Below are 26,491 nucleotides of genomic sequence, written 5' to 3' on the forward strand. Positions count from 1 at the left end.
GGCGGCGGCCGCCTACAGCGGCGGCGGGGGCGGCGGGGCCGTGAGCGGCGCCAAGCCTGGGAAGAAGACGCGGGGCCGGGTGAAGATCAAGATGGAGTTCATCGACAACAAGCTGCGGCGCTACACCACCTTCAGCAAGAGGAAGACCGGCATCATGAAGAAGGTGCGGCCCCGCGACTACGGCCGGCGAGGGGGTCGGCCTGGCCCGGGCTGTGGGCCGCGTCCCACCTGCCCGTGGGACCCCGGCCGAGCGCGGAGTGGGCCGTGCCCGGAAACGGCGGCGGCTTCCCGGTCCCGCGGACCGGGGGCGCGGCCCGGCACCAGCCCCTTCCGGGGGGCTGCGCGGGAGCCTCGGGCGGAGAGCTGGGCGGCCAGGAGCGGGAATCCCCGCGGTCGGGGGATGTCGGTGTGCCTGGCGGTCTACAGACGTCTGGTATGCCTGGGGAAGCCCATCCCGGTGCAGCGTCCACCTCTGGGCCGCAGCTGATCGGGGCCACTCCACGCTGTGAGCCGTCGTTGGGTGTTTGGTGGCACAGCTGGGCTGCCCTGCCCCGCCAAGGGGCCCGGCAGGGCTGGCTCCTCGGGCCGCGGAAGGGACTAACGCCACGTCTCGGCCAGTCCAGAGTGCACTCCGTGGTTCCTGATGTGCAATGACAGATTAGAAACTTGGGGGAATTTGTGGGCGATTGGAAGCAGCTGGCTCGCCTGCATCCCTGGTGGTGCTCATAGCATCTTCTGAACAACTGGGCAGTGCTGCACCCCAGTTGAGTTGGGCATCATGCACCCTGGGAAGGTGGGAATGGGTATGGGGTTCCACTGGGCACATCCTGGGTGTACGGGATGTAGAATTAGGACATCCTGTCTGTGGAAGCTTGTAGTGTGCAATGATGGCATATGAAGAGTGTGCTTCCTAGTCCACAGGTATTCACCTGGGGGATGGTGCAGTGGTGCTTGGGTGCAGCTGTGCTCCGGACTGTGAAGCCTGAGAGAGGAATCTGGGTCCTAGTCCAAATGAAGTGTCAGTAAGGGGAACAAGGTAGCAGAGACATTGTAACATTGTTACAATGTAACAGACGTGTAGGCCCAGTAACATCTTTTCACAGAAGTGAGGAGGAGGGACATCCTGATGTGTCTAGAGAGGCGAGTGGGATTTCCAGAATGGAGATATTTCATTGTCCCTGTGTTCTCAGACTGCTCTACTGAGGGGACCACTCTACCTGCGGCCTCTTGGCAGGCAGCATCACCTAAGGGCATGCTAAAGGGGGTGGAGGCACAGCTCGAGGCAGTTCAACCTGTACAGAACCAATCTTGGGTTGGTTTTAGAGACCACAGCTCCTCTGGCATGACAGGAAGCCCGAGCTGGTGTGAGGAACAGGACAGCCATACTGGGAGTGCAGGGGCATGCAGTGACTCTTGTCCTGCACTTTATGTTGTCCCTGTCACCTCTTCTGACTTCCCTGACTCCCTCTTCTTCCCTTGTGCTGCTGGCAGGCCTACGAGCTTTCCACGCTGACTGGCACTCAAGTCCTCCTGTTGGTGGCCAGCGAGACAGGCCATGTGTACACATTTGCCACACGGAAGCTGCAGCCCATGATCACCAGTGAGACAGGGAAGGCGCTGATCCAAACATGCCTCAATTCCCCGGACTCACCCCCACGCTCGGACCCCACCACTGATCAGCGCATGAGTGCCACGGGCTTTGAGGAGACGGACCTCACCTACCAGGTGTCTGAATCGGACAGCAGTGGGGAGACCAAGGTAATGTTCCTGGGCACCCAATCAGAGTGCCTCTGATTCTCTCCTGTGCCAGGAGCCCTGATCATCCCCAGGCCTCTTTAAATAGCAGCTTACGGAGCTGGGGATGGATCCCCTTTTGCTGCAACTGCAATGAGCTTGTGCTGTGTGCTCTCGAGGTTGGCTCCTTGGCTGACAACAGTGGTGATTTGAAGAGGGAGGGAAGCGAGTGGCAGGTGTCCTGGTCCTGGCCTTTGCAGCATGGCTCCCCACTGTCCCAGCCCACCCCCCTGGCCAGCTTTCAGCACTGTTATCTCTCCCCAGGCGTCTCCATGCTCTCGCACTCATTGATAAAAATTTGATTCTGCCTCCATGGCCTTATAAGGCCTGGTTTCCCTCGCCAGAGTCCCTGGCAGGGCCCCTCACATTCCTTATAAGCTGCAGCTGTCTCTTGCTTTGGTGCTGTTTTGGAAGGGGGCAGGGAGGACATGGGGAATGGAAACATTTGGCTGGACAGACCATTTCTGCTCCCTGCCTGTTGTCCTTGCAGACACTGGCCATTGCCTGCCTGTGTTACTTGCGGCCTTTTGCTCAGGGTGGCCTGCCTGGGGGTGCAGAGTCAGGCAATGGTGCTTTTCTGCTGGAAGGGCTCTGTCTTATCCCTGCATTCTCTGATGCTGTTCCTCACAGCTGTTGCAAGAAAGCCGTCTCCTGTATCCCTCCTACTTCCTTTGCAGGCTGGTGCTTGGGTCCACAGGTACTTGGAGGTGGGAGGCAGGGAAGTTTGTGGTGCAAGGCTGGGATGACATGCTGAATTTGGAGTTGAGCCACAGCTTCCCAGATCTGTGTGCAGTGCCCTTGGGTGCTGTGAGTTAGAGCAGTCCTGTACTTGTGCCTGTGACATGAGTACCGGGCTTGCTGCAAAAGTATCCTTCCAGGTGAACTGTGGCCTTGCTCTAGGAGCTCTCCAACCCTTTATGTACAAGCCACAGTAGCATCCTTGCCATGCAGTAGCCATTAAACATTAAGCAGATAGAACCTAGAGATCTCTGTGGAATAATCACAAAGGTAGTGAGTGCAGCCCTGACATGTGCCCAGCATGTTGTCTGGGGCTTCAGGAGTGTTCAGCTGCCTGTTTTTATGCTATGACAGCACAACAGCTCTGGTCACAGTGCTGCTGGGTGCCCAGCAGCCCCTATTCCTCCATGGCCACTTCCCCACATGTGTGCAGTGCTGCACCAAGCACGAGCTTATTGCTGCTGAGCCCTGAGAAACATCAGCAGTCCCAGAGATCCCTGGAAACAGAGGAGCTGTGGTGGGCCAAAGTGTTCCTGACTGGAGACTCTGTACAGGAGCCCAGAAGAGTCCTTGGGAAGGCTTCCTTCTGATGAGAGCCCAACACCAGTCCTGGCTATCCCAGTCTGGCATGTCTTCCCTGAGTGCCTCTGATTCTCAGTGTGAGCTGTGTCAGCCCTTTCCAGTAGGCAGAGGAGCCAGCTATCGCCAGAAATCTCTCCCTTGTGCAGCCTATGTTTGTAAGGACTTGTGTCTCTTGGGCTTCTCCTGGATGAAAAGACAAGTTCTGTGAGCATTTTGTAATGAGACAAATTACTTGTACCTGGAGTAATTTGGAGGTGCAGGAAGCACTGTGTGTGGCAGCTGATCCGTCCCTAGCACGGGACTTGTCCACATCATTTCCCTTTAGATTCTTCCTGAAAGTACTGCTAATTAGCCCCAAATGAACTGTTCTCTTGGGGTGCACTTACTCTGCAGAGATCTTCTTAACACAACTTCTCTTTTCCCACTTTCCGATGCAACACTGCAAGCTCCATCCCAGTGGTAATGCTTAGTGTGAGGTGCTTTGTGGCCACAGCCAGCATTTGATGTGAGGCTGGAGGAGTTCTATGGCCCTGTCTTCTGCTTGATATTCTGATTAAACCCACCCTGGCCTGCTGAGAGTTCCTGTCAAGGCAAGCCCTGGGGCTGGGGACAGTCCTACCCTAACCTTCCCCAGTCCTGCTGTGCCTTCTGCAGGCCTGGAAGTCTGCTTGGTGCTCTGGCGGAGATCAGCCCGATTCAGATAGACCAAGAAGTCCTTTGAGAATCAAGGGAGCCTGTGGGTGGGCAATGGCTAGGTGGCTGGCATTTGCTGAGGGATGAGTGGTACACATGGCTGGGTTACACAGGTACCTCACTGGAGGAGGTGGCAGGAGATTCAGAGCCTGGACGACCAGGTCCAGCCACGTAGGATGCTCTGAGAGGCTTCCTGGCCTTCCTGTGTAAACTCTGCTTTCCAGATCTCTGTGTGGACAAAACCTGCTTGTGTTCAGCTGCTGCAGCAGAGTTGGGAAGACAATGCAGCCAGGCTGTTACCTGCAGTCAGCAGCCTGCTGGCATTCCTCTGTGCTACAACCAGCAGCAGCTATGAGACTCTCCTGGTGTGCCAGACCCAAACTCTCTGCCATGGTGCTGAGCTCAGACCACAACTGGGATTGGGGCATGCTGTATCCTCGTGATGATACTGTTGTGCACTGACCTGTCTCATCTTTTGCAGGCCCCAAAGGACACTGTCCGTGTGCAGTCTCTTGGGTGTGGTTATGTGATCCGCTCATTCTCTAAAGCAGTGATGTGGGTGTGGGCAGACATCTGCTGCTATGCTGCACCTCTCTGCTCTGTGCTTGTTCCCAGACGCTGCTCTGCAAACTGAAGTTTGCACTGAGCTGTGATGGGGAATGGATATGCAGCAGGAATGGATATGAATCAGGAAGGGAATGGAGTTCAGGGCTGCTGTTTGCCTCGAGGCTTGTCCATGGCCCCTTGGGTAACCTCTGATGAAGGTGATCCATGGCTTGGCTCCTATTGAAGGCTGGCCTCATGTGTGTAGTCTGGGCTTTGCAGGGTGCTGGGGAAAGCCAAGGAGCCCAGGGTCACTGAGGCATCCCAGACAGTCATGGGTATGTGGCAGCGGGTGTCCAATCCCAAAGCCTTTCCCAGCTCTTTCTGTATTGGGAGCTATTGATGCAGCCCAAGACAAACAATAAAGATGGAAGGAATCCGAGTCTCCCTTGTGTCAGAACAGGGAGTGCAGAGATGGAGTATGCATGGTTCAAGCCTGCTGGCAACAACTCTCCGAGCACCTTTGCTGCTCTCATGATACTGAGGTTTGCCCTTATGCTTCTAGGGAGCCCTGGAAATCCTCTTGAGTAGAGTGCTGTGAACTTTTTGGGATGTCTCCTCAAGCCCTGAGAGAATGGAGTGCCCTGGCTGCCTGGGGACTATGTCTCAAGGGTGTACTGCTTTAGAGCTATAGCAGGGGATGTGGAACCCTGGCTTTTCCAACTGGGAACAGGATCTGTCCTGCCCCACTCTGCTCTGGCTCTTCAGTGGGCTGGGGAGAGCTCTGCCCTGTCACCCACATGGGGAGGGCACCCACAGCCTCCTGTGTCCCCTGTGCGACGGCAGGAGTTTGTGGTTGAGCTAATGGAAAGTGCTTCTGCTGGGCTCTGCTCTGTTATCACGTGCCTCTTCTAATTTGGACTTCAGGCACTGCCGTGCCAAGGGTGTTGCTCTCCTCCCTCCCCAGGCCCTGGGGCACGACTGAGTGCCTGGGATTGGATCCCCCTGTCCAAAATGGGCTGCCTTCCCTTTTTTAGCTGTTCGTTGAGCTGTGAATTCCTTGTTCCTGGCAGCCTGACAAGCTGGGAACAAGGCTTAGCACGTGGGAGAGCTGGGCCCACCAGCCTGCAGTGGGAGGGGTGGGAGTGTGGCAGCCTTAACTCTTCCCAGGCCTACTGGCAGCTGAGGCAGGACATGGGGATGGCAGTTCCCTTGTGACTTGTGACATGGTCTCCTGTGAAGCAGTGCATTCTTAGTGTGCTCTTGGCCAGATGAGCAGGGCAGGGGAGGAGCCATGGGGACCCTGGGTATTTGAAAGGGGATTTGGCGTACAGAGGCATGTTAGGTGAAATATAACTGTTAGAGACAGCAAGGCTTGGTTGGTTTCTGCAGACCCAAGCCACATCCAGCTTCGTGCTTTGTGGCTGTGGAAACTAGGGTGTTATGTGCTCTGCAGCCTGGCACACGCATTCCTCCCTTGTTCCAGACCTGGCAGGCCAGTCTCTGAGGCTAGTGTTGGCCCAGCACAGGGCCCTTTCCCTGGTGCTCAGCTTCTCTGGTAATGCTGTCCTCAGGCGTAGAGCTCTGATGCTCCTTGCAGGACTGTGCTGTGTGCTGGCTGTAGCTGACACGTAGGGTCCTTTGGAAGCATTTGTCTTGTGCCCGTCTCCTGCTAGTAGATTTGCAAATAGGTGCTTTCTACTGCCTTTGCTCTGGGAGATTTGTTGAGGCATTCCCCAGGGCCTGCCAAAGCTGCTGTCAGGTCTGTGTCTCCCTAGTGTCCAGGTTTGCCTTTGCTCACCTCTCCCTTGCTGCCTTCAGCGTACAGCTGCCTTTAAGAGCCAGTTCTCGGCTTGTTCTCGGTTGTGTGTTTCCTGCCTTAAGGGAAGTGCTGTGTGTTCCTGACAGGAGGCAGTGTATGCCTTTATGTCTGTCCCTGCAAGGACTGCTTTTACCTGTTGTGTGCCAAAAAGAGGCTATTCTCCTCTTAGATGTTTTGGGGACTCCTGGGGAGGGGAAGGGTTGCTTTTTCCCCTGATGCATTGCAGGGAAGGCTCTCAGGGGATCTGTGTGGCCCTGGGCTTGTATCCAGAGTTTATGCTGAGCACTCACTAGCTCTCCTCATGCTGCATTATTGGGTACAGTCTCCTCATGTTTGTACAAGCAACTCTTCTCTGCTGCCCTGGCTCTCCTCCATGTGCTGGCAGCAGGCTATTGAGGGTATGGTTTGGCAAGGGGATGCAACCTACAGAGCCTGATTTGGTGTCGTGGGCAGATGTCTTATGGGCTGGTCTGAGTTTTCACCATCTCTCCTTTTGTAGGATGCACTGAAACCCGCATTCGCTGTCACCAACCTGCCGGGAACAACGTCCATCCAGACAGCCCCCACCACCTCAACCTCCATGCAGGTCAGCAGTGGCCCGTCATTCCCTATCACTAACTACCTGGCACCAGTGTCTGCCAGCATCAGCCCCAATGCCGTCACCAGTGCCAACGGGACAGTGCTGAAGACTACTGGAGCCAGTGCAGTGACGTCTGGGGGCCTCATGCCAATACCCACTGGCTTCACCCTCATGTCAGGTCAGTGCCTTTAGGGGCTGAGGGCTGCATCTACCTGTCTCTGCACCTGGAGTATGTTGCTGTTCTCTCTGGGGAAGAGGAGGCCTAGTGGCAGAAGGGAAGCAGAGTGGGTTGTTGCTGTAAGGTGAACCTGGCTGAGATTCCTTGTCCAAACTCAGCCAGGCCAGTGACTGGGGGAGGGTCATGTAGTGACTGTTTCCTTAGAGTGCTGCTATTTGGCCCTGCTGCTGGGAGGTGGCAGGGAGCTGAGCTAGGACCCCAGGACAGCACCAAGAAGCCTGGAGGGAGTGAAAAGAGCTGGTGGTGACAAAGCCTTTCTTTCTCCCTCCTTTCGGCAGGTGCTTCCCTTTCTCCGGGGACCCCTACCATTCCTCTCACTCAGTTACAGCCGCACTCTCTGGCTCTTTCCAGCCAGCAGGGCCAGGTGGTCACGGGTACAGCTGGACAGCTGCAGCAGGCACAACAGACAGTCTTCCGCTTCCCTGCCAGAGCTGGAGGGCAGATCGTGTCGCTGACAGGTCAGCACTCGCTTCTCCTCCGCTTGCTAGAGATGGGGGGATGGAGGTGTCTGTGCGGGTCCTGGTCCTGGCCACACAACTGACCACTGACTGAGGTGGGAGCACAGAGGAAGCAGAGCACAGAGTACCCTTGTTGTAGCTTTGGGGGAGAGATGGGAAGACAGGGCAGAGAATGCTTGACGTAGGCAGGAGTGGCATCCTGGGGGATACAGACCAAGGGAAGCAGTGGGTTTTCAGTCTCCTGCTCCAGGGTTTGGCCTGTGGCTAGCAAACACAGAGGAGACAGGTCTCCAGTGCAGCTGTGCTGAGGCTGAACTGTGGTGCTAGAATTGATGGAAGGATACTACAGGGGCTCAGGTGCCCCGTGGCTACTTATTGAGTAGCAGCTGCCCTGGCTTTTGTGTTGGGGTCTGCAGTCAGTCACTGAACCACAGTGATTAGGGGGAGACACAGCGTGAAGAAGTGGTGCTGCTGTGCTTCCTTGTGTACATTGTCCTTTGTAGGAATTTCTTCTTGTGCTGAGTCAAGGCTCTCCAGGTGTGGTGCTGTGGCTGGACATGCTCTTGGCTGGAGTTTCAGAACAGGGTTAGGCTCTCCTTTGTGGGTCAGCCATCATCTGAGGACCAGCATTGGTATGACAGTATTTCTTGTGTCCTACCTGTTTGTGCCCAAGTCAACAAGTCTGATAGCCTGTGTACTTTCTTGGAATGCTTAAGGCTCCCATGGACCCTGGCAGACAGTATGATCCCGTGCAAGGGGTCTGGATTTCCCTTGTGATCTGGAGGAACTAAGAGAATAACTGATGTATGTCTCTCTCGTGTGATGTGTGGGGAGATGCCCCGTCTGAGCAAGGTGGACAGTGATTCCTGCTCCCTGACATCCCTTACTCTTCCCTCTGGAGACAGGACCTCAGCCTTAGGGGAGCTTTCTGTGCTAAGCTCTGTTTCTGGAGCTGAATTGCTTTGCAGTGAGTAGTCTGGGCCAGAGGCTGTGTGGCTGTGCCCCTGCACCTCTAGGATTCAATGCCTTGAGGCCATGTGTTCTGTAATGCCTGTGTAGGGCACTGTGCTGTCCTTGAGGTCACAAGCTCTGAGATAGCAGTGGCCTAGAGCCCTGTGGAGGATGGAGCTGATCTCCAGACTGTGAAGGCAGCAGAGCCCAGCTGGTTTGCGCATTTGGGCTCTTGCGGTTCTGCTGGGTGAAGCGAGATGATCCTTGCAGAGCTGGCTGAGCACTGGAGAGGCATATGCTGGGCCCTCTCCTCCCAGCATATTCTGTGTTGTGTCTTGGTGGGGCCAGGAATGGTGAGGAGGGCCCCAGATGTTCTTGAACCATGCCTGGAAGTTTGGCAAAAGCTGTTGTGGCCTGTTCTTTACTCTCTGGAGCTCTGTGGGCCAGCTACCTTCTTGGCCCGTGTGCCAGGAAAGAACACATTTTGGTTTCTGCCACATGCTGCTTTTTTCTAGCCTTCCCCAGTGCAGTGTCATGCTGTGGAACTGTATGCAGCCAGTGAAGGACTGCGGCGCTTTCACATGGTCCAGAGTGCCTGTATCCCTGTGGAGCCACAGGCTCATGGGTTCTTCTCTCTCCCCAGGTGGTACCATGGCTCAGCAGGTCCCAGTCCAAGCGATCCAGGTGCACCAGGCACCGCAGCAAACGTCTCCCTCTAGTGACAGCAGCACTGACCTTACCCAGACCTCTTCCAGCGGAACAGGTAACCACCTTCTGTCTGCCTTCCTGACCACTGCTGATAACAACCCACACCAACAGACCTCATGCTTGCTCCCTGCCCAGTTTCCTTCTTCAGACCAACTCTATCCCAGCCTTTCTGACAGTTTCCCAGGTGTCTTGATCCCTGTTGCCAGCTCCTGTGCTACGCCATATCTAGATAGACGCTGCTGTGCCTAGGGCACCTTCCAAGGGATTTCAGAGCTTCTCCAGATACATCGTTAACTCTTACAGCATGGAGCTGGGAACAGGTTACCCAGTTCTCAGATGGTTTCTTAGTGAGGCAGCATTGCTTCACAAGGCATTGGCTCACATCTGCTTGAGATTTTTATTGTCTATGCAGAGGACATCTCTTTGTTGGCAAATTCTGAGTTCAGGTGCCTGGATGCAGGCTGAATCTAGGTCAACAGCTTTATTAAAGCTTCATCAGGGAACTTGAGATACAAGTTGAATTTAGTCCTGGGATGTTTGACTACTGTGCTTTTCTGCCCCTTCATACTCATGAAAGGAGAGGTTTGAGCTCTTCTACTTGATCTGTGGGACTTTTCCCCAAGAGCTTGGGAGACAAGATGGGTATCTTCATGCACCATGCCTCAGCACAGCGTGGCTGAGGGGTGCTGAGCAGGCATGTGAGTGTGGCAGACCCCTTTCATATGGCTCACATGTAGTCTGTCCTGGTGCCAGTGACCCTCCCAGCGACCATCATGACGTCGTCTGTGCCAACCACTGTGGGTGGCCACATGATGTACCCCAGCCCACACGCGGTGATGTATGCGCCCACATCTGGCCTTGCGGACGGTGGACTTGCAGTCCTCAACGCTTTCCCACAGGCGCCCTCGGCGATGCAGGTGTCCCACGGCCAGGTCCAGGATCAGGGTAAGAGAGCTGTCTGGGTCAGTGCTCCCTTAAAGTGCACCCACATCCTAATTTTTCTCCTCTTGCATGTATTTATGCTGTATGTTACTTTCCAAGAATTTTCTTCTCAGCAGTCCTAGTGGCTGTACAAATGCCTGGCAAGGGTGATGCTTGATGTGCACTTGTAGATCTTGCCATTCTCTTGTGCAAAGGATTGCTTGAGCTCTTGCTGGGTAAAAAGAGTGAGGGATTCTGGGATGGGTGGCGTGTGGGGCAGGCAGCAGAGGGAGCTAGGAGACTCTGGAGAGGTTGTGTGGTTGCATGAGGGAACTAAACAGCATGAAGCCATGTGGTCAAGACTTGGATTGAGGACTTGTGCCTGCTTCTCCCAGCATCTGGAAAACTAATGCATGTGGCTTTCTTCTGGAATGCCTCCATGTATGCAGACTGGCAGCTTTGTCCTTGTGAAGCTCCATGGAGCTCAGAGAATGGATCCAAGTGGGGAGCACTGTTTAAGGGACAGTGTCATTTGTGCTTCTCTCTGTGGCAGGTGGCGTCCCCCAAGTGTTCCTGACAGCCCCATCAGGCACTGTTCAGATCCCAGTCTCAGCTGTCCAGCTTCACCAGGTAGGCACAGAGTAGTACTTGCAGGTGTTCAGGGAGTATTCTTGCTCTGCTCCTGCCTGCACATCCTTTGTGTAGATGGGCAGACCTGGCTGGGTAGGGTCAGTCCTCAAGGTCTGGGAAAGCTGTCAGTGCCACCCACCTTTGGGTGATGCAGTTTTGTCCTCTATGGACAGGTGCCCAGGAGGGACAGTGCCCCCCTGGCTGCTGGCATGCATGGTGTCAGGGCATGCTGTCCCCCAGTTGGTCCTCCTCCCTTTTCTCTCTAGATGGCTGTCATCGGGCAGCAGAGCAGCAGTGGCAGCAGCCTGACGGAGCTGCAGGTGGTCAACTTGGACACCTCACACAGCGCCAAGAGTGACTGAGAGGCCTCTGCTGCCAGCCTTTTGTACCTGGCTTGTCATGCCAGTGTCGGGGCTGGTGGCAATTCCTTCTCATACAGACTGCACCAGTTATTTATTGTTGCCTTTTCACGTTTCCTTCATCCACACATGCACACACACACACGCACTCGCCCCCCCCCACGCACACAGGCATGCGCGTGGGGCTGCAGAACCCACCTGGGGTGGAGCGGTGCTGGGGCCATGCAGGGCTTGGGGCATTTGGATGCTGCAATAGCTGTGCTTGTCTCACGCCAGCCAAAGAAATTTGTCTCTCGAGGGGAGGATTGCTCTGCACTGTAAATAAATACTGCGGGCCATTCCCAGCTGAAGGCTCTGGCTCCTTCTGGGCTCTCCGAGTCACCTTGCCCATGAGTGTTTACTCTGCGTGGGGCTCAGCTCGGTCCCGGAGCCATCACGCAGGCGCAGCTCAGAGCAGAGTGGGTTGAGGCTGTGCTGCTGGCCTCAGCAATGTGCCTTTGTGGGGTGACAGGTCCTGGCTGCAGCAACTCGCCCTGGGCTCTGGACGGGAGAGAGGGGCCAGCTTGCATGTGCATCTCTGGGCCTGTGCGCCCTCCTTCTGGAGGGCAGGGCACAGCTGTTGGCACGTGGCCCTGTCCTCCTTGTATGCACTACAGTGAGCCCTCTGCCCTTAGTGCCTCCTCACTGGGCTGCCTGGCAGATTTTCAGCCTGATTGGCCCAGCCCCAGCGCCTGCCCTTGCACAGCTGAGGTGGTCTGTAGATGTCCAGGAACACAATGATGCCCTGGAGAGCTCCTCAGGGGCTCTGTGCTCTGCTCAGCCCCACACTCTCAGCCCTCGCACTGCTTGTGGACTCCGTACACCCAGGGGAACGTGGCTGCATCCTTCTTACGTGCCCCTGCAGCTCCAGCCGGCGTGTTCTAAATTTCTGTGTCTGATGCTAGGTGGAGAAACAACTCAAATGTCAAAGGGAAGAGCCCATGGGGCATTGAGCTGCTGGGCAGGTGCCAGGCTCTTCCTCTGAGCATCAGGGTGATCTGCAGGCCATCCTGAGCTGTGGAGGAACAGCTGTGATGCCTGTACAGGCTCAGCAAGGCTGGGGGGAGAAGGGCTGGAGCATGCTTGGTCCTGCATGGGAGTTGCTGTGAATGGCTCCGCTACCTAGCCCTGTCCCTGGAGGGAGAGTGAGCAAGTGAGAGAAGCTGCTGAATCCTTAGGAGAAGAAGCAGCTACTGTAACTTTTTTTTTTTTAAGTTAAAGACAAAAGAAGCCTTGGAGAAAAAAAAAAAAGAAAATTACTTTATTTTTCTAAGTGTTAAACTCAGTATTTATGTAATTCTTTAAGGAATAAAAGTTTGGCTCCTGTACAGTTTTAATGGGGTTTGTACCAGGGGGATGGGAGAGGGGTGGGTGGGTGGGCATGGAGGCAGGAAAGGGGCCTTGCTTTTGAGTTTGTATTGTAACCTTGGACATGTTCCTCAGCATTAGCGTTTAAGCCACACTCTTCATCCACCAGCATGTGCCAGGGATCAAGCTCAACTGAGTGGGATGCTTGTTTCCCACTTATCTATACTGAGGACTCATAATTCTGGGCTCAATGGGCAGAAAGCAAGTGCAGCAGTGGCTAGTTTCTAGAAGTGGGAAACCCATTCCTCAGGAGCAGGGGATTTGTAGCGTGCATGGGAGCCAGAGCTGAGCTGGGTTTTCTGATGATCACCCTGTTCACTTCTGGTCCAGGGACCTGCAGCTGTTCTGTCACTGCTCTTGGTGTGCAGTAGTGCTGCCTGTGACTGTCTAAGGGATTTAGGCATCCCCACTCTTCCCTGGGTGTGGTGAGTGACCAGCAGTGGCTAATCCCTGTTCTCCATGCTTGCTGTGCAGGTAGCATCTTCTGAACCCCTAGCTGAAGATCTGGGCTGTAGATCCCCCTCTACAGCCTTTCTGCAGTGCACAGATATGGGCAGGTTCCCTCCAAACTCCCTGTACAAAGAATTCCCAGAAGGGTCTTTCAGCCCTTGATCTGTTAACAGCCTGGGAAGGGCTTGTGGAGAGTTGGTGAGAGTGACATTGCATGCTGCCTCCCCTTAGTGTCCTTGCTCTAAGAGTGATGCATACACTGCAGCTCAGAGCATATGGGAGTGCTAAGCCATGTCCCTTTGCTAGGTGTATGAAAACTGCTCAGTAATGCTTCCGAAGCAATCTGGGTACCTAGGAGTTCATCCAGGGAGAAGTGTGGGTTTGGGGTTTGCGTTGTCCTTTGCCCCAGCACGTCAGTGTGGCCTGGCTTTGCTCTGCTTTGCTTGTGCTAGCACTATGGAGCAGAGCTGTTGGGCCAGAATGGTGGGAGAGCCCCTGCTGCTACAGGGTGTCTGACTGTATCCCCTCCCTGGCTCCCCAAAGGCAACTGCTGGTTAAACGCTAATGGTGTATTTTATTTAAGTGCAGACTTGTAAGAACACTTGTGTATCAGGGATGAAATGGCATTTATTGTGTGGTGACATTTTTAGTTAATTTTACTGGCTTGAGGGGGGTGTGTGTGCGCGCGTGCGTGTGTGTGCGTGTGTGTGTACGCATAAGTGTGTTTGGGATTATTTTTTTTTCCCTCCAGTTTCCAGGGTTGTGTTTCTGGAAGGATGTGGAAGTAATCACAGTACTATGTACAGAGCTTTCTTTTGTATTAAAAAAAAATTACTCTTTCAATAAATGTTATCATTTTGTGCACAGATTTGGGATCTCGATCATTCTTTGCGGGAGGGGATGACACGTACCTTAGGGGCAATGCATGGGGATCAAAGGCAGATTCCTGCATCGGTCTGTTTACTGTCAAGGATGAGGGTCTGTCTGAGCCTGATGTGGCAAAGAGGGGTTCTTTGCAAAACTCTCCATCCCTACTGCCTCCTGCACAGGTGAGACTCTGGAAGTCCCAGACCTAGTGCAGGACCAGAGGGGGCCTTTGGCTGACAGCAAGGCTGTGAGGGCTGTCCTTTCTGAAAGCTCTGGAACAGTGTTGGTGGTAAGCAGGGCATGGTGTCAGTCAAGAGAAGTAAAAACCAGGAATGAGGAGGAATGGGGAATTTTGAAAAAGAATTGTTCTAAATCATGGATGTTAATAGGGAGGAGCAGGGGGACTGTTAAATTCCCTGCAGAAAACTGCTATGAGAAGATACGGCAATATTCAAAATCCAAACTGGAGAGGCATGAAGTCAGGTCAAAGGCAGGTGCCTAGAAGCCAGGTCAAGGGCACATGGGGGCTCAGTAAAGTGTGTAAAGCTGTGAATGAAACCAAAAGGAAAGGGGCTCATTACAATCCTCAGGGCTGCTGGGGCAACAGTATGCCAGCTAAAAATGGTGCTATCTAGCATCAGATCCTGGAGCAGATACCAGTATGGTGCAAGGAAAGCTTAGCACTGATAAAAGTCTGTGCAGTGGAGACACAGCACTTTTCCTCACAGTGCTGTTTGGAGAAAATAGTGCAGCAGGAGAGAAGGTTGCACAGAAAGTGCTTAGGAGCAAAACACAGCTCAAATGGCTCTTGCCCCATTAGGAAGTGAGGTGCTTCACTTTTACAGGTTACACCACAGCTAGCCCCATGTGCAGCATGCCTACACAGGTGTGTCTCGTGGTTCAGCACCACAAACCTCCTATCAGCACAAGCAATCCCATGTCACTTGTGCACAGGGGGCTGTCTGTGACATATGAAGCAAGATAACACAGACGTAATCTTTATTTTTAGGATAAATGACCTACTAAGCATAGAATCAAGACTATTGGAGCCAAGACATAAGCAGGCCGTGTGAATACCACAGAAAACCTCTCAGTGTCACAAACAAGATGTCTTGGTAGTGAATGGGGAAGGAAAATGACATGTTAATTGAGAACATGGAGATTTCAAGAGCATCCATGGGATTCCGGAAAGAGAGCATCAATAACATCAGCAGAGATTACATGCACTAATGGTGAAAATCAAGAGCCTGGCTTGGAAACATGAACATTTACAGTCCACCACTGGTGCCACAGCTTTAGAGGATGGTCTCACAAACTGATGCAGTACTGCACTGCTTTATCCAGCCTATAGTTAATTGCCATTATATTGTTGGGATTAATTGCTGATTGCTATTGTAAAACATAGAAATTGTCTGATCAGTTGCATTAGTTCTGGGGGTAGAAATTAATTTGGGCACATACATGAAGTTGCTCCAGCATCAAATAAGAAAGTAGAGTCTCATCTATTTAGCTGATTTTAATGTTTGTTTATAATTTAAAACAAATGTTAGCCACAATCCAGGTTTCTATCAGTCTGATGACTGCTGTGAGGCCTACCAAGGAAGGGAAATATGGATAAAGGATAAGAATTTAGATTTTACAGTGTTACACCAAAGGTGTAAAGGAACTGGAAACAGGACAAACTTGTGTGCAACAGGCTTCAATTGTCTCTCTAGCAACACTGAGAACAGGACAGTCTCAGGGGCCTAAACCTGCAAAGAGCCAGCACAGCTATCACTGAAGCCGAACAGGCTGGATGCAGGGCTGGAACCATCCCAGGGCCACAGGCCTGATGTTGCTGTAATTTTTGATTAATGGTTATTATTACATTATTATTGCAATAATAATGTTAGTGCTGACATGACATGCTTTTAGCCTACCTACCACCCATTCTGCTACAGCCCTTGATGAAGACAATTAATCACCAGAGAAATTGTACCAACGCAAAGTGCAACACATGTTATCAAAAAGCTTCTTGAGCTCTGGCGGGTGCAGTTTTCAGCTCCCATCTCCGTTTCTTCTCATTTCTAATATTAGCTAGGAGAATCAGAACATAATCTGATCTTCCATGTTTTTCTGCCTCTCACCACCGGCAGGGAGGGACAGCAGCCCTGTGACCCATGGCTGTGTGGCCACAGACAGGCCCCTGCACTTCAGCTCCAGCTGCAGCTGCAGCTTGCATCCCCTCGCCCCAGAGGGACCTGGGAAGGGGAGGCAGCAGTGCCCTTGTGGCCAGGAAGGGCAGTGGTATCCTGAGGTGCATTAGGAAAAGCATTGCCAGCACATCGAGAGGTGATCCTGCCCCTCTACCCAGCCCTGGTGAGGATCACCTGGAGAGCTGTGTCCAGTTCTGGCCTCCTCAGGACAAGAGACACATTGATCCTGGAGTGGGTCCAGCAGAGAGCAACACAGAGGATTAGGGGACTGGAGCATCTGCCTTACGAGGACAGGCTGAGGGAGCTGGGCCTGTTCGGCCTTGAGAAGAGACGACTGAGAGGGGACCTCATCAATGTCTATCAGTATCTGAAGGGAGGATGCCAAAAGGATGGAGGCAGGCTTTGCTCGGTGGTGGCGAGCAATAGGACAACAGGCAACAGAGAGAAACTGATGCACAGGAAGTTCCACCTGAACACGAGGAAGAACTTCCTTACTGTGCAGTGACCGTGCACTAGAACAGATTTTCCAGAGAGGTTGTGGAGTCTCCAAGAACTGTCTGGACACAATCCTGAGCCAGGTGCTGTAGGATGATCCTGCTTGAACAGGGAGGCTGGACCAGATGACCCGCTGTGGTCCCTTCCAGCCTGATCCGTTCTGAGATTCCGAGGGACGAGAGGCGCGTACCACGCAGCCTCCGCCGTTCCTTGTCCCTCGCCGCCTCCCGTAGTGTGGACCCGGAAGCGCGGCGGGTGGTGCTGCTGCTTCCGGTCCCTCCTGGTGGCGCCGGGGCAGCTCCCGCGGCGGAGCCTTCGAGTTTCTGCCGCGCCTTCGCCCCGAGTGCGCGGGGAGAGCCGAGCCGGCGCCGAGCGGGGACGAGACCTCCTGACGGGGCAAGCGCCTGAGGGGCCCCTTCCTTTTCCCCGCGCCGAGAGTCGGTCGGCCCCCCGTGCACCGAGGCCGGGCTCTGCCGTGCCCTGCCCGGCCTCTCTGTGGCTCCGGGGGCGGCGGCGCAGCGGTGAGCGAGGGGTCCGGACGGTGGGGCGCGGCTCGCTGGGGTGTCCGGAGCGGCCGAGGCACATCGGTGCGAGGGGCCCTGCCCGCGCCTGTGCGGACCCACCGTCCCGACGCGGTGGGAGGTCGGGCTGTGCTGAGCTGGGCTGCTGGACGCCGTGCTGTGATGCCTGGTGGACTCGGCATCACAGCTCTGACACAGAGTGCAGAGCCTGTGTCACAGCGGTCTGACAGTTCAGTTCTGGGCACTGTGGCCTCCAGTGCACGTCATTCACACGTGGTGCAGCAATACTTCAGGTGCCCTAAGCCCAAATTCTCCCCTTCCTAGCTAGAAGGCCATTTGGGCCCCTTCTGGGCTCCGCTAGAAAGAGGTTTTTTCATGCTAAATAGCATGATGTGGGAATGGGGTGAAGTTACCAAACTTCACAGAGACTTCCATTTTACTCTGATTTTCATTTTATGTGAACCTTGTAGGATGGGTTTTTTTCTGTGCGTATGCACCATCCAAGCTCATTTAAGGAAAATGATTATTTGGCTTATTGTGTGGCATCTAAACACTGTTACAAAGTACAGGACAATAACTTGGTCCTTTTATTACAGAGACTCCAAGAAGATTCCCATCTGGCTTGCTGCAAATTCCAAGGAAGGCACAACTGAAGGTAGGTATGAATTTCTTGGCAGACTGCTTCTCTCAGCACCTGGAAAACATTTTGAATGTGCCTGTCATAGTCTTTGATGGTTAGTGTCTTCTTTGGTTATACCTGGATTGACTGTTTCTGTTGTGTCTTAACTCCTTTTTTGAGAATGACTTGTGTTACCACCAGTGGACAGGATCTTGCTTCGCTGCTTCTCTTACTGGCATGTGTGACAGGAGAGCCTGTTCTTGTGTTTCCCACTGCCACCTACCTGAGCTCCTCTGAGAACCTTCCTATCAGACTAATCTGGAATCCTCTGTAGTAGTGAAGTCAATCCAAAGCCAGTCCATGGTGTTTGCAGCTGGCCAGCTGATTGCTGTCCCTCAGCCTTGGACAGCAAATTATTTCCACACTCCTCTTTGCACAGATCCAAGCAGAGAAGCACCACGCCTTCTTTGTAGTCCTAAAATATGCAGAACAGTCAGAGAGTAGCAATCTTTTGGGTTTGTTGAGTTTGTCCATTAATGAAACATTGTAAAGGCAAAGAATTCTGAGAAGAGGTCAAGGAGGAAATACTGAGTGACTTTGACCTGATTTGATGTATATGAAGTAGATCTAAGAAATTGCTCATTATTCAGGGCCTGGTGAAGGTCCCTCTCCACAGTGAGAGTGTCTTTAGCTTTGGGTAAACTTGCAGTCTAAACAAATAAATGGTAATTAACAAGAGAAAAGATAGAAGTGCAAAAACAGCAACTTGGGAGGGTCATTTTGCAGACAATGGCAGAAATGAGAACAGGATCCAAGTCTCCTGTCATTATTTGCTGTCTTATAAGAGGGACCATTTTGCCTTGTTTGGGTTTTTTTTGAGGAGAACCTCTGTCTGTGTGTGCCTGTGATGGTGGGAACAGGTTTTGTATATGAAATGCTGTCTTATTTTCTTGGAAGGTGAATGTGAACCTTTGCAAAATAGGTTTTCCTTCAGAGCTTTATCCTGGGTGTAGGGTCTCAGGATCAAAAGCTGTACCTCAACCACTTCTACTGTCAGGCAGCTGAGGTGCTCTCACATTTTCCCTAGGATGCAGCTCAGAAATAAAGGCTTGATTCTGGTTCCCTTCTGTCTCTGCAGGCACATCTGCTGCCATGGTGAATGAGAAGCACAATGGCAACCTGCTTGTGCAGCTGGGACCCAAACTGCAGGCCTATCCAGAGAAGCTGCTCCGGCAGCGTCGAGGCCGCAACGGCCGGACTGAATACCTGATCCAGTGGAGTGTGATTAGCTTGGAAGAGAGAGCAGCGGGAGGCAGCAGTGCCTCCTGTGCAGAGACCAAGCCAGAGAACATCTCGATGTGGATGTCTGCAGAAGAGGTCTGTGCCAGCTGCCCAGCACTGCTGGGCAAGAGGAAGCTGGAAGGGCTGTGGGTGAAGGAGGAGAAGGCACCGAGTCCGTTGGCTGCAGATGTCTCGCTGGACGAAGCCTCGCTGCTGGAGATGAAGGCTGATGTCAGGAGCCTGGTGCAGCGAGCCATGCGGCAGGTGGCCGAGGCCGGGACGCCCAAGTGCTCCATCCTGAACACTGTGCACGTGCTGAGCGCCTACGCCGGCATTGGCTCTCTGGCGGGTGCCTTCAGGGAGACGGGAGCCCTGGACGTGCTGATGAAGATGCTGTGCCACCGGGAGAAGCAGATCCGCCACGGTGCCGGCAAGATGCTGCGGACCCTGGCTTCGCAGGATGCAGGTGGGGGCTGTTGCTGCTCAGTGCCTCTGTGGAGCTGCTGCTGGGCAGCTGAGGGGTGACAGTCCTTTTGTGGGGGTGAGATGCCTGGGAAGCAGCACGCCTTGGGGCTTGTTGGCAAACAGGGAAGAATCAGTCTGGATCTTCCAAACTTCCTCAGTTGTAGTTGTCTGGAGTGCTGTAAGAGTTAAAAACCCCTGACAGGTTTCTGAGCTGGGATGCTAATTAATTGTTAGGAGTGTTAAAGAATATTAGGGGTGGCTGTCTCCTCCAGCAGTCCCAGCACCTGTCCTGCTCTGCCGCTAGAGCCTAGCCTGAGGAGTCTGGGGTTCCTCAGCCCAAGGGGTGCAGCTGCCACTTTCCCGTTTGCAGGTTCAACCAGTAGCAAAGCTATCCCAGAGCACAGACACATGCAGGACACTGACAAGGCTGGGCACGGACAGTGGTGTGGTGCCGTCTTCAACAGCACGTACTTACGAGACTCACATAAACACAAGCACAGACAGCTGTGTCCCCTCCTGCTCTTTGTCCAGCCGAGACAGAAGGTCGCTCCTGCCAGCACACACTGCACTTTCCAGGTTCACAATTACACATACATTCATGGATCCCTTGGGTTCCAGCATGGCCCCTCTGTCTGTCTTGCACCTGTGCCTGGATCCAAGCCCGCCTACCAGCCTCAGGAGTCCCCCTGCTCATCCATTTGTCAAGCTCGATGCTTGCTGACAAACATATAGCACTCAGACACTTGTTCCTCCCACAGTCCACATTTCACAAGTCCCTTGGGACTTCCAGCACAGACCACCACCTGCCTCATACCTTGGTCTGGACCCAGGACCTGCTACTTTCCAGCTAATCCAGCGTGAAGTTTTGCTAACAAATTAAATGCACGCTCCGTGCCCAGCAGGATTGGGGAAGATAGAGATACTCGCCCTTTCCCGCTGGCACCAGGCACTGCAGTCCTGCTTCAGCTGCTGGTGCTGACCTTCCAGTAGCTTGCCTCCCTTCCAGTAGCTGTATTTTGGGACACACACTGTTCGGTCCCCAGTGGCTGATGGCCGAGGACCCTCCCTGCTCCAGTCACTAACACTGAGACCCTTGCACTTGCCCCAGTAGCTGGCACCTCAGACCAGGGACACCTACACCCTGATCAGACTTGAGTAGCTTGTACTGAGTCCACTGTACGCCAGTCTTCCCAGTAGCTGGCTCCAGGCTCAAATCCGTGAGACCCTCCCCAGATCCAGAGGGCAGTGGCATTTCCAACTGTCAGTCTCTCCACTTGCTGACTCCACAGGGCTCCCACCCCCCAGTTAGGCTCCAGTTCCTAGTACCAAATGCAATTTGCACAGGTCTCACCAGTAGCTGGCACAGAGTGCTTGCAGTACACACACACACGGGGCAGAGAGAGTTAGAAAAGATTTAATAAGAGGATGTAAAACAGTAGGACAAACTGTGCCAATGAAGTACAGGGCTGTCAAACAAGTGCATTGGCTAGCCATGCTTTAGACACAACCGGTGCCTTTTATATTCCTTTCTGTGCATCTTCTTTTGTGTTCCTTGCCAATTCCAATTACTCAGATAATCTTACTGAAAAATAATCATTCTTAAAGTCCAGATGTCCTTACTAATTATTGTGACTGACCAGATTTGTTTCTCCTCACTGCCTCCATTAGCATTTGTCGGTCACGTTTGTGATTCTTTATGTTATCATTTATGGCTTCCTTCTTTCACTTTTTGCGGTGAAAAGGTCCTTGACTAGGTACACTTAGAGGAACAGACAGTCTCCTTCCGCATACCCTTGCAATGAAGACTGGTACCAAAGGGCTTGGCCTGGAGGATAGAGGCTGATCCTCACCCAGTTCTCTCATTTAAGAGGAGCTGCCACGACTTGGAAGTGCCTGATGAGGCTTGGGTGCACCTGGAAGGTTGCTGGTTGTGGTGTATCCCACAAGAGATCTGGCTTTCCCTGTCCTAGTGTCTGAGTTCATGCAGCTCTGAAGTGGGGCAGATGAGGGGCTGATTGAGGTTAAAACTTCTTTTCTTCCCTGGGACCCTGATCTGTAGTCAGTTATTTGGGTTGCTGCTTTGGGTGAATCTTGCAGCTTTAGGGGTAGAAAAGATACATTGTGGAGCAAAATGTTGCCACTCCAGATGGAAGGACAGAACATGGTTCAGGTGACAGGGAGCAGCAAAGCTGTTCCTTGCCTGTGGATCTGTCTCTCGCAGGGAGGGTGGGGTGCGGCTTGTCTTTATGGGGCCTGAAGAGTTTTTGTTGCTGTTGCAGAGAGCCGGGCCTATGTCCTGCTGTCCCTGAGCCAGCAGGATGGCATTGAGCAGCACATGGACTTTGACAGTCGCTGCACCTTGCTGGAGCTGTTTGCTGAGATAACATCCTCTGAAGAGCAGTGCATGTCCTTTGAGGGGATTCACCTTCCACAGGTAGTGGCAGGCCCTGCCAGCCCTGGGCCTGTGGGGCTTTAGGGGCCAGGAGGGGTGGGAGTGGAGGGCCAGGGCAGTGTCCTTGTTTGGGACAAGAAGGTAGTTGGAGTTGGGCAGCTGAGCAGGACTGCTATTGGGAGAGCTGGCACAGGATCTGGGCCTGGCATGAGGCTGGCAGTGGAGGAGGGGTACATGGAAGCCTTTCTGTGAGCAGGGAGACAAGGGTGGGCTGAGAGGTCTCTGCTGCTGCCAGCTGGTCCAGAGCTCTCCTGGGATCCTGGCTGTGGATGAGCTGGTGGCTTGGAGAGAGCTGGGAGCTGGAGGTGCTCTGCAGGCTGAGTCTGAGAGCTGTGCTTGTTGCAGATCCCTGGGAAGCTGCTGTTTGTCCTGGTGAAGCGCTACCTGTGTGTCACTTCTCTCCTGGACAAGCTGAGCAGTGCTGTGGAGCAGGGAGAGGAGCAGCAGGGGTGCGCTGTACCCAGCCTGCTCCCTGAGGAGAGGAGCCGTGTGAAGCAGGAGTTTGAGTTCAGCATGGCCATGGCAAACCTCATCTCGGAGCTGGTGCACGCGATGGGCTGGAACCACAACCACAAGCCAGAGCTGTCGCCCCGACAGGAGTTCCGGCCTCGCACCACCCGCTCCATCTTCCAGCACAAGACTCCAGCCAGCACTGCTGTCCAAATGCCTGTACTCAGTTCAAACCATGGTCCCCACAAAAAGCAGGGCCGTACCTTCTTGACTCTGTCAGACTTCGCAGACAGCAGTGACTATGTGGAGTACTTACAGGCAAACCTGGTGCATGGCATGAGGGTGCGCTTGCTGGAGGACTGTGGTGACGTTAGAGCTGGGGAGGAAGGCGAGTTTCTTCAGAGCACTAACAGCATGCACACAGTACAGGTATGTCATGGGCGAACATATTCTGGCTGGGGTGGCAGAGGGGAGTGACCACAGGGACTGATGATTTCTAATGATGTCTTTATGTGCAGGAAGTTGAACAATAGATGTATCATAATACGTATCACTGTCTACATCTGTCCTAGCAAAAAACGCACTTTTCAGAGCTGGAGGTGTGGGTTGTGAGGAAAGCTAGTCTGGCTTAGTATAGGTTGTGCTGCTAAGATTTCTTGGTCTCTGAAACAGGTGGCTATATCCTGTGTCCTGGGAGCAGTCCCTAGTGCTGGTTTGATCTTGAGGGTGATTTAGGAACAGGCTAGCTGACACAAATGAGTAGCACAGCAAAAAGTACGTAAAGAATTTAAACCTTAGTATGTGAATTACAGTGTTTATGGCACATTGTTGTTCTCAGTGGGTTGAACACAGCCTACATAGTTGTTGCTTTTGATCTGTGAGTATGTGTTGGGATCTGTTTCCCTTTAAAAATGCCCTTTAGGTGAGTAGACCTCAGCTGAGAGTTTCTATTGAAAAGAGCTGCGTATTTGCTAAGTTTGTGCCAGAGGTCAGGAAAAGGCTTCAATATTTTAAGAGGGGGAGGAATCATAGAGCAGTTTGGGTTGAAAGGAACCTTTATAGGCCATCTAGTCCAGCCCCCTGCAATAAGCCAGGACATCTTCATCTAGACCAGACTGCTGAGAGTCCCATCCAACTTGACCTCAAACGTTTCCAGGGATGGGGCATCTACATCTTTTCTGAGCAACCTGTTCTGGTGTTTCATGACCCTCATTGTAAAGAACAACTCTATGTCCAATCTAAATCACCCCTCTTTCAGTTTAAAACCATTATGCCTTGTCCTATTGCAACAGGCATTACTGAAAAGTCTCTCCTCAACTTTCTTACACGCCCCCTTTAAGTATTGAAAGGCCACTATAAGGTTTCCCTTGAGCCTTCTCTTCTCCAGGATGAACAACCCCAGCTCTCTCAGTGTTTCCTCATAGGAGAGGTGTTCCATCCCTCTTATTGTTTTCATGATCCTCCTCTGGACCTGCTCCAACAGGTCCATCCCTTGTACTGAGGACTCCAGAGCTTGATGCAGTGCTCCAGGTAGGGTCTCATCAGAGGAGAGTAGAGAGGCAGAGTCGCCTCCCTCGACCTGCTGGACATGCTGCATTTGATGCAGCCCAGGGTGTCGTCGGCTTTCTGGGCTGTGAGTGCACATTGCTGGGTTGTGTCCAGCTTTTCATCCACCATTCTGCTAAGTCCTTCATAGGGCTGCTTTCAATCCCTTCGTCCTCCAGCCTGGATTGGTACCAGGGTTTGTCCCAACTCAGGTGCAGGCCCTTGCACTTGGCCCTGTTGAACCTCATGAGGTTCCTCTGGGCTGACTTCTCGAATTCATCCAGGTCCCTCTGGATGCCATCCCTTCCCTCAGGCCTGTCAACTGCACTGCTCAGCTTGGTGTTGTCAAAAAACTTTTTGACAGTGCAATTGATCCCACTGTCATTGATAAAGATATTGAACAGTATTGGTCCCAATACAGACCACTGAGGGACACCACTTGTTATTGATCTCCATCTGGACATGGAGCTGTTGACCTGTGGATATGACCATTTAATGAATTCTTCATTGTCTATTGAATCCATATCTCTTCAATTTAAAGAAAAGGATGTTGTGGGATCCATGTCAAAGGCCTTACACAAGTCTGGAGAGGTGACAGTGGTAGCTCTTCCCTTGTCTACTGATGGAGTCACTCCCTCATAGACAGCCACCAGGTTGGCCAGGCAAAACTTGTCCTTGGTAAAGCCTTACTCGTTGTCTTGAATCACCTCCCTATCTTCCATGTGCCTTGGTGAAAGATTTTTCTAGTTTTGGACCGTGAATAGGCGATGTTTCATTTTGGGCCCCCTCAAGTGAATAACTGCTTTGCATCTTACTTTTCAGTGGTTTATAAATCTCTTCTATTATAATCCAGTCCATAAAGATAAATTGCAAAGGTAATGTATTTCCTACTGATTCTCTCTTTGTCCTTATGCTTCTTGATTTCTGTGTTTTCCTAAAATTGTGGTTTCTATTTCTTATAAGCATTTACTTGCTTTTACTCTTAATGTAACTGGGCACATGGAAAGAGCACCAAGCTGCTTTCACATTTTTCTCCTATTGCCTATGACATAAATTTCAAAGGGTTTTTAATTCAATGTTGAGCTGAAGTGTACTGTTAACTTTAATTCCCTTTGTCCCGTTGGTCCCTTGGGTTCCCTCTCCTGTCTATTTTTCTGTTTAATTAGGTTGAATGAATTCGCAGTTGCTCCATCCAGACTTATTTTCAGTACGTTATCTGTAAGGCTCACACTACTGACAAAACCAGATCTGAATGGCAACTGGGACCAGTCCATCATGAGTCTGTCTCTTACCTCTTCACATCTTTCCTTTGTTTCTTTGTTTTCTATTGCTTTCTTTGCCTTCCAAAGAAAGAGTTTCACTGTTGTCTGGTCCTGCAACCATATCTTGCCATGACTCCTTTGAGATCGAATTTGGTACATAACTAGTTTAGGTCAGGGAATCATTGAAGACTATTTGGTGTTGTGTGTAGTTTAACTCAACTTCTTTCCATATAATACTTTCCTAAAGTCTTTCAGCATCTTATCTCTTTAGCTTTCCAGCACAATGGGCTTGTAGTAGCACTGGTGTAACTCCAAAAGAGCTCAGTGGAACAGGCAAACCATATGTTTTTCTGCTGGTTTTTAAAGCTACTCACATGTTATACTTGCTGTTACTGAGTTCTCCATCTGCTCAGAAGGGCAAATGTAAAAGTATGGTGTGGGAAGCCATAAAAAAATCCTTCTGATTTTTGAAGGGCAACTTGAACAAAGCAGAGGAAACAAGTGCTGTATTTCAGACATGCTTGTCAAGAGCCCAACACCTGTTTGAGATGAGAGGGTTGGTGAATGACCAAGGTATAAAAGTGCCTTGAGACACCTTATATACAGCTCATCTGCCTCAAGGTGATGTTGGTTATGTTCTTCCTTTATATGCTTTTCCCAAGGCTGCTTGGCACTTTTGGACCAGGCATGATTAACTGGATGCACTCATGTCACTGCTGCTGTGCTAAATGAGATCTGTAGTGTGTAGGTTGTAGGCAAAATTGGTGTTTTTTTAAAAATAAAGATCTAGGTGTAACCAGGGCAACAAGCTAGTAAAGATGGTATGCCTCTAAACTAGACAATGTGTGTGCTGAAATCTGTATGTGAATTGTGTAGTCTTCTACTTGAACAGTGCTTGCTGTCTCCATGCATTGGGGAGCACAAATGTAGCATGAGGATTGAATGAGTGAAGAGATCTGATCACTTAGATCTGTTTCACCCACAGGTTTTATGGCGGTCAACAGGTCGAATCTACTGGATGCGTTGGGAAATATTGGAGATTATTGGCTTTGGAGACTGGTGGGAAGATCCTGCTGCTCAGGAAAAGGAATATAGTCCAATAAAGAGCTTTAATCTAGACACAGGTGAGATTATGTGCTGTGTGTGTATATCATCTCTTTCTTTCTGCTGTGGGATGTTTTTGAGTGGTGATCTTTATATGGCCAAGCACATAGCAAGTAGCAGGTTGAGTTTAGAAAGCAATATTAGTTTGTATGACCATGTAGAGCTATTTAAGTCATTACACGGCTTGTGGTTGCATGGAGTATTTTTGAACCCTAGACTTCTCTCAAGATATAATAAAAGTAATGGTATAAACCCCATAAAATTTAATTTAAACTACAACGTTCAAAACTGTGTGTTTGAATTAACTGAACAAATTGCCAAAACTCAAATGTAGAATTTCTCTGAGAGGAAGCTGCTTTAG

At 52.0% G+C, this 26,491-nt stretch overlaps 2 protein-coding genes across 10 annotated transcripts in view; both read left to right on the top strand.

Moving 5' to 3' along the window:
- The first annotated feature begins 10 nt into the window (after window positions 1-10).
- SRF (serum response factor) lies at window positions 11-13,742 on the top strand. Its single transcript, XM_027664647.1, has 8 exons — window positions 11-163; window positions 1,492-1,758; window positions 6,672-6,930; window positions 7,269-7,448; window positions 9,043-9,162; window positions 9,861-10,052; window positions 10,582-10,658; window positions 10,925-13,742. The coding sequence occupies exons 1-8, from the start codon at window positions 92-94 to the stop codon at window positions 11,018-11,020; spliced, it is 1,263 nt and encodes a 420-aa protein (XP_027520448.1). The 5' UTR covers window positions 11-91; the 3' UTR covers window positions 11,021-13,742.
- Window positions 13,743-16,753: 3,011 nt separating this feature from the next.
- CUL9 (cullin 9) overlaps window positions 16,754-26,491 on the top strand; it is a 29,663-nt gene continuing 19,925 nt past the window's right edge. For 4 of the 9 annotated variants that reach the window (XR_003531117.1, XM_027664637.1, XM_027664641.1 and 1 more), the window contains exons 1-6: window positions 16,755-16,952; window positions 17,549-17,607; window positions 18,710-19,318; window positions 21,597-21,751; window positions 22,115-22,648; window positions 26,012-26,150. Coding sequence is in view for 8 of the 9 variants with exons in the window: in XM_027664637.1 (XP_027520438.1) it covers window positions 18,724-19,318; window positions 21,597-21,751; window positions 22,115-22,648; window positions 26,012-26,150 (1,423 nt within the window). In the remaining variant the exon portion in view is untranslated. Of the gene's footprint in view, window positions 16,953-17,548; window positions 17,612-18,709; window positions 19,319-19,687; window positions 19,785-21,596; window positions 21,752-22,114; window positions 22,649-22,896; window positions 22,994-26,011; window positions 26,151-26,491 lie in introns of those variants that run through there. The other 5 variants (XM_027664644.1, XM_027664638.1, XM_027664640.1 and 2 more) reach the window with 5 other exon arrangements.

The sequence above is a fragment of the Corapipo altera genome, unplaced genomic scaffold (genome assembly GCF_003945725.1).
Source record: "Corapipo altera isolate COAL_440 unplaced genomic scaffold, ASM394572v1 76, whole genome shotgun sequence".
NCBI classification, from domain to species: Eukaryota; Metazoa; Chordata; class Aves; order Passeriformes; family Pipridae; genus Corapipo; species Corapipo altera.

What these genes read in the sequence shown, in the direction of transcription:
- SRF (XM_027664647.1), top strand. Translation starts at nt 92, where the DNA reads ATGGAGTTCATCGACAACAAGCTGCGGCGCTACACCACCTTCAGCAAG. An exon ending in ACAGCAGTGGGGAGACCAAG is followed by an intron (nt 1,759 to 6,671) that starts GTAATGTTCCTG and finishes CTCCTTTTGTAG; the next exon opens with GATGCACTGAAACCCGCATT. An exon ending in GCAGATCGTGTCGCTGACAG is followed by an intron (nt 7,449 to 9,042) that starts GTCAGCACTCGC and finishes CTCTCTCCCCAG; the next exon opens with GTGGTACCATGGCTCAGCAG.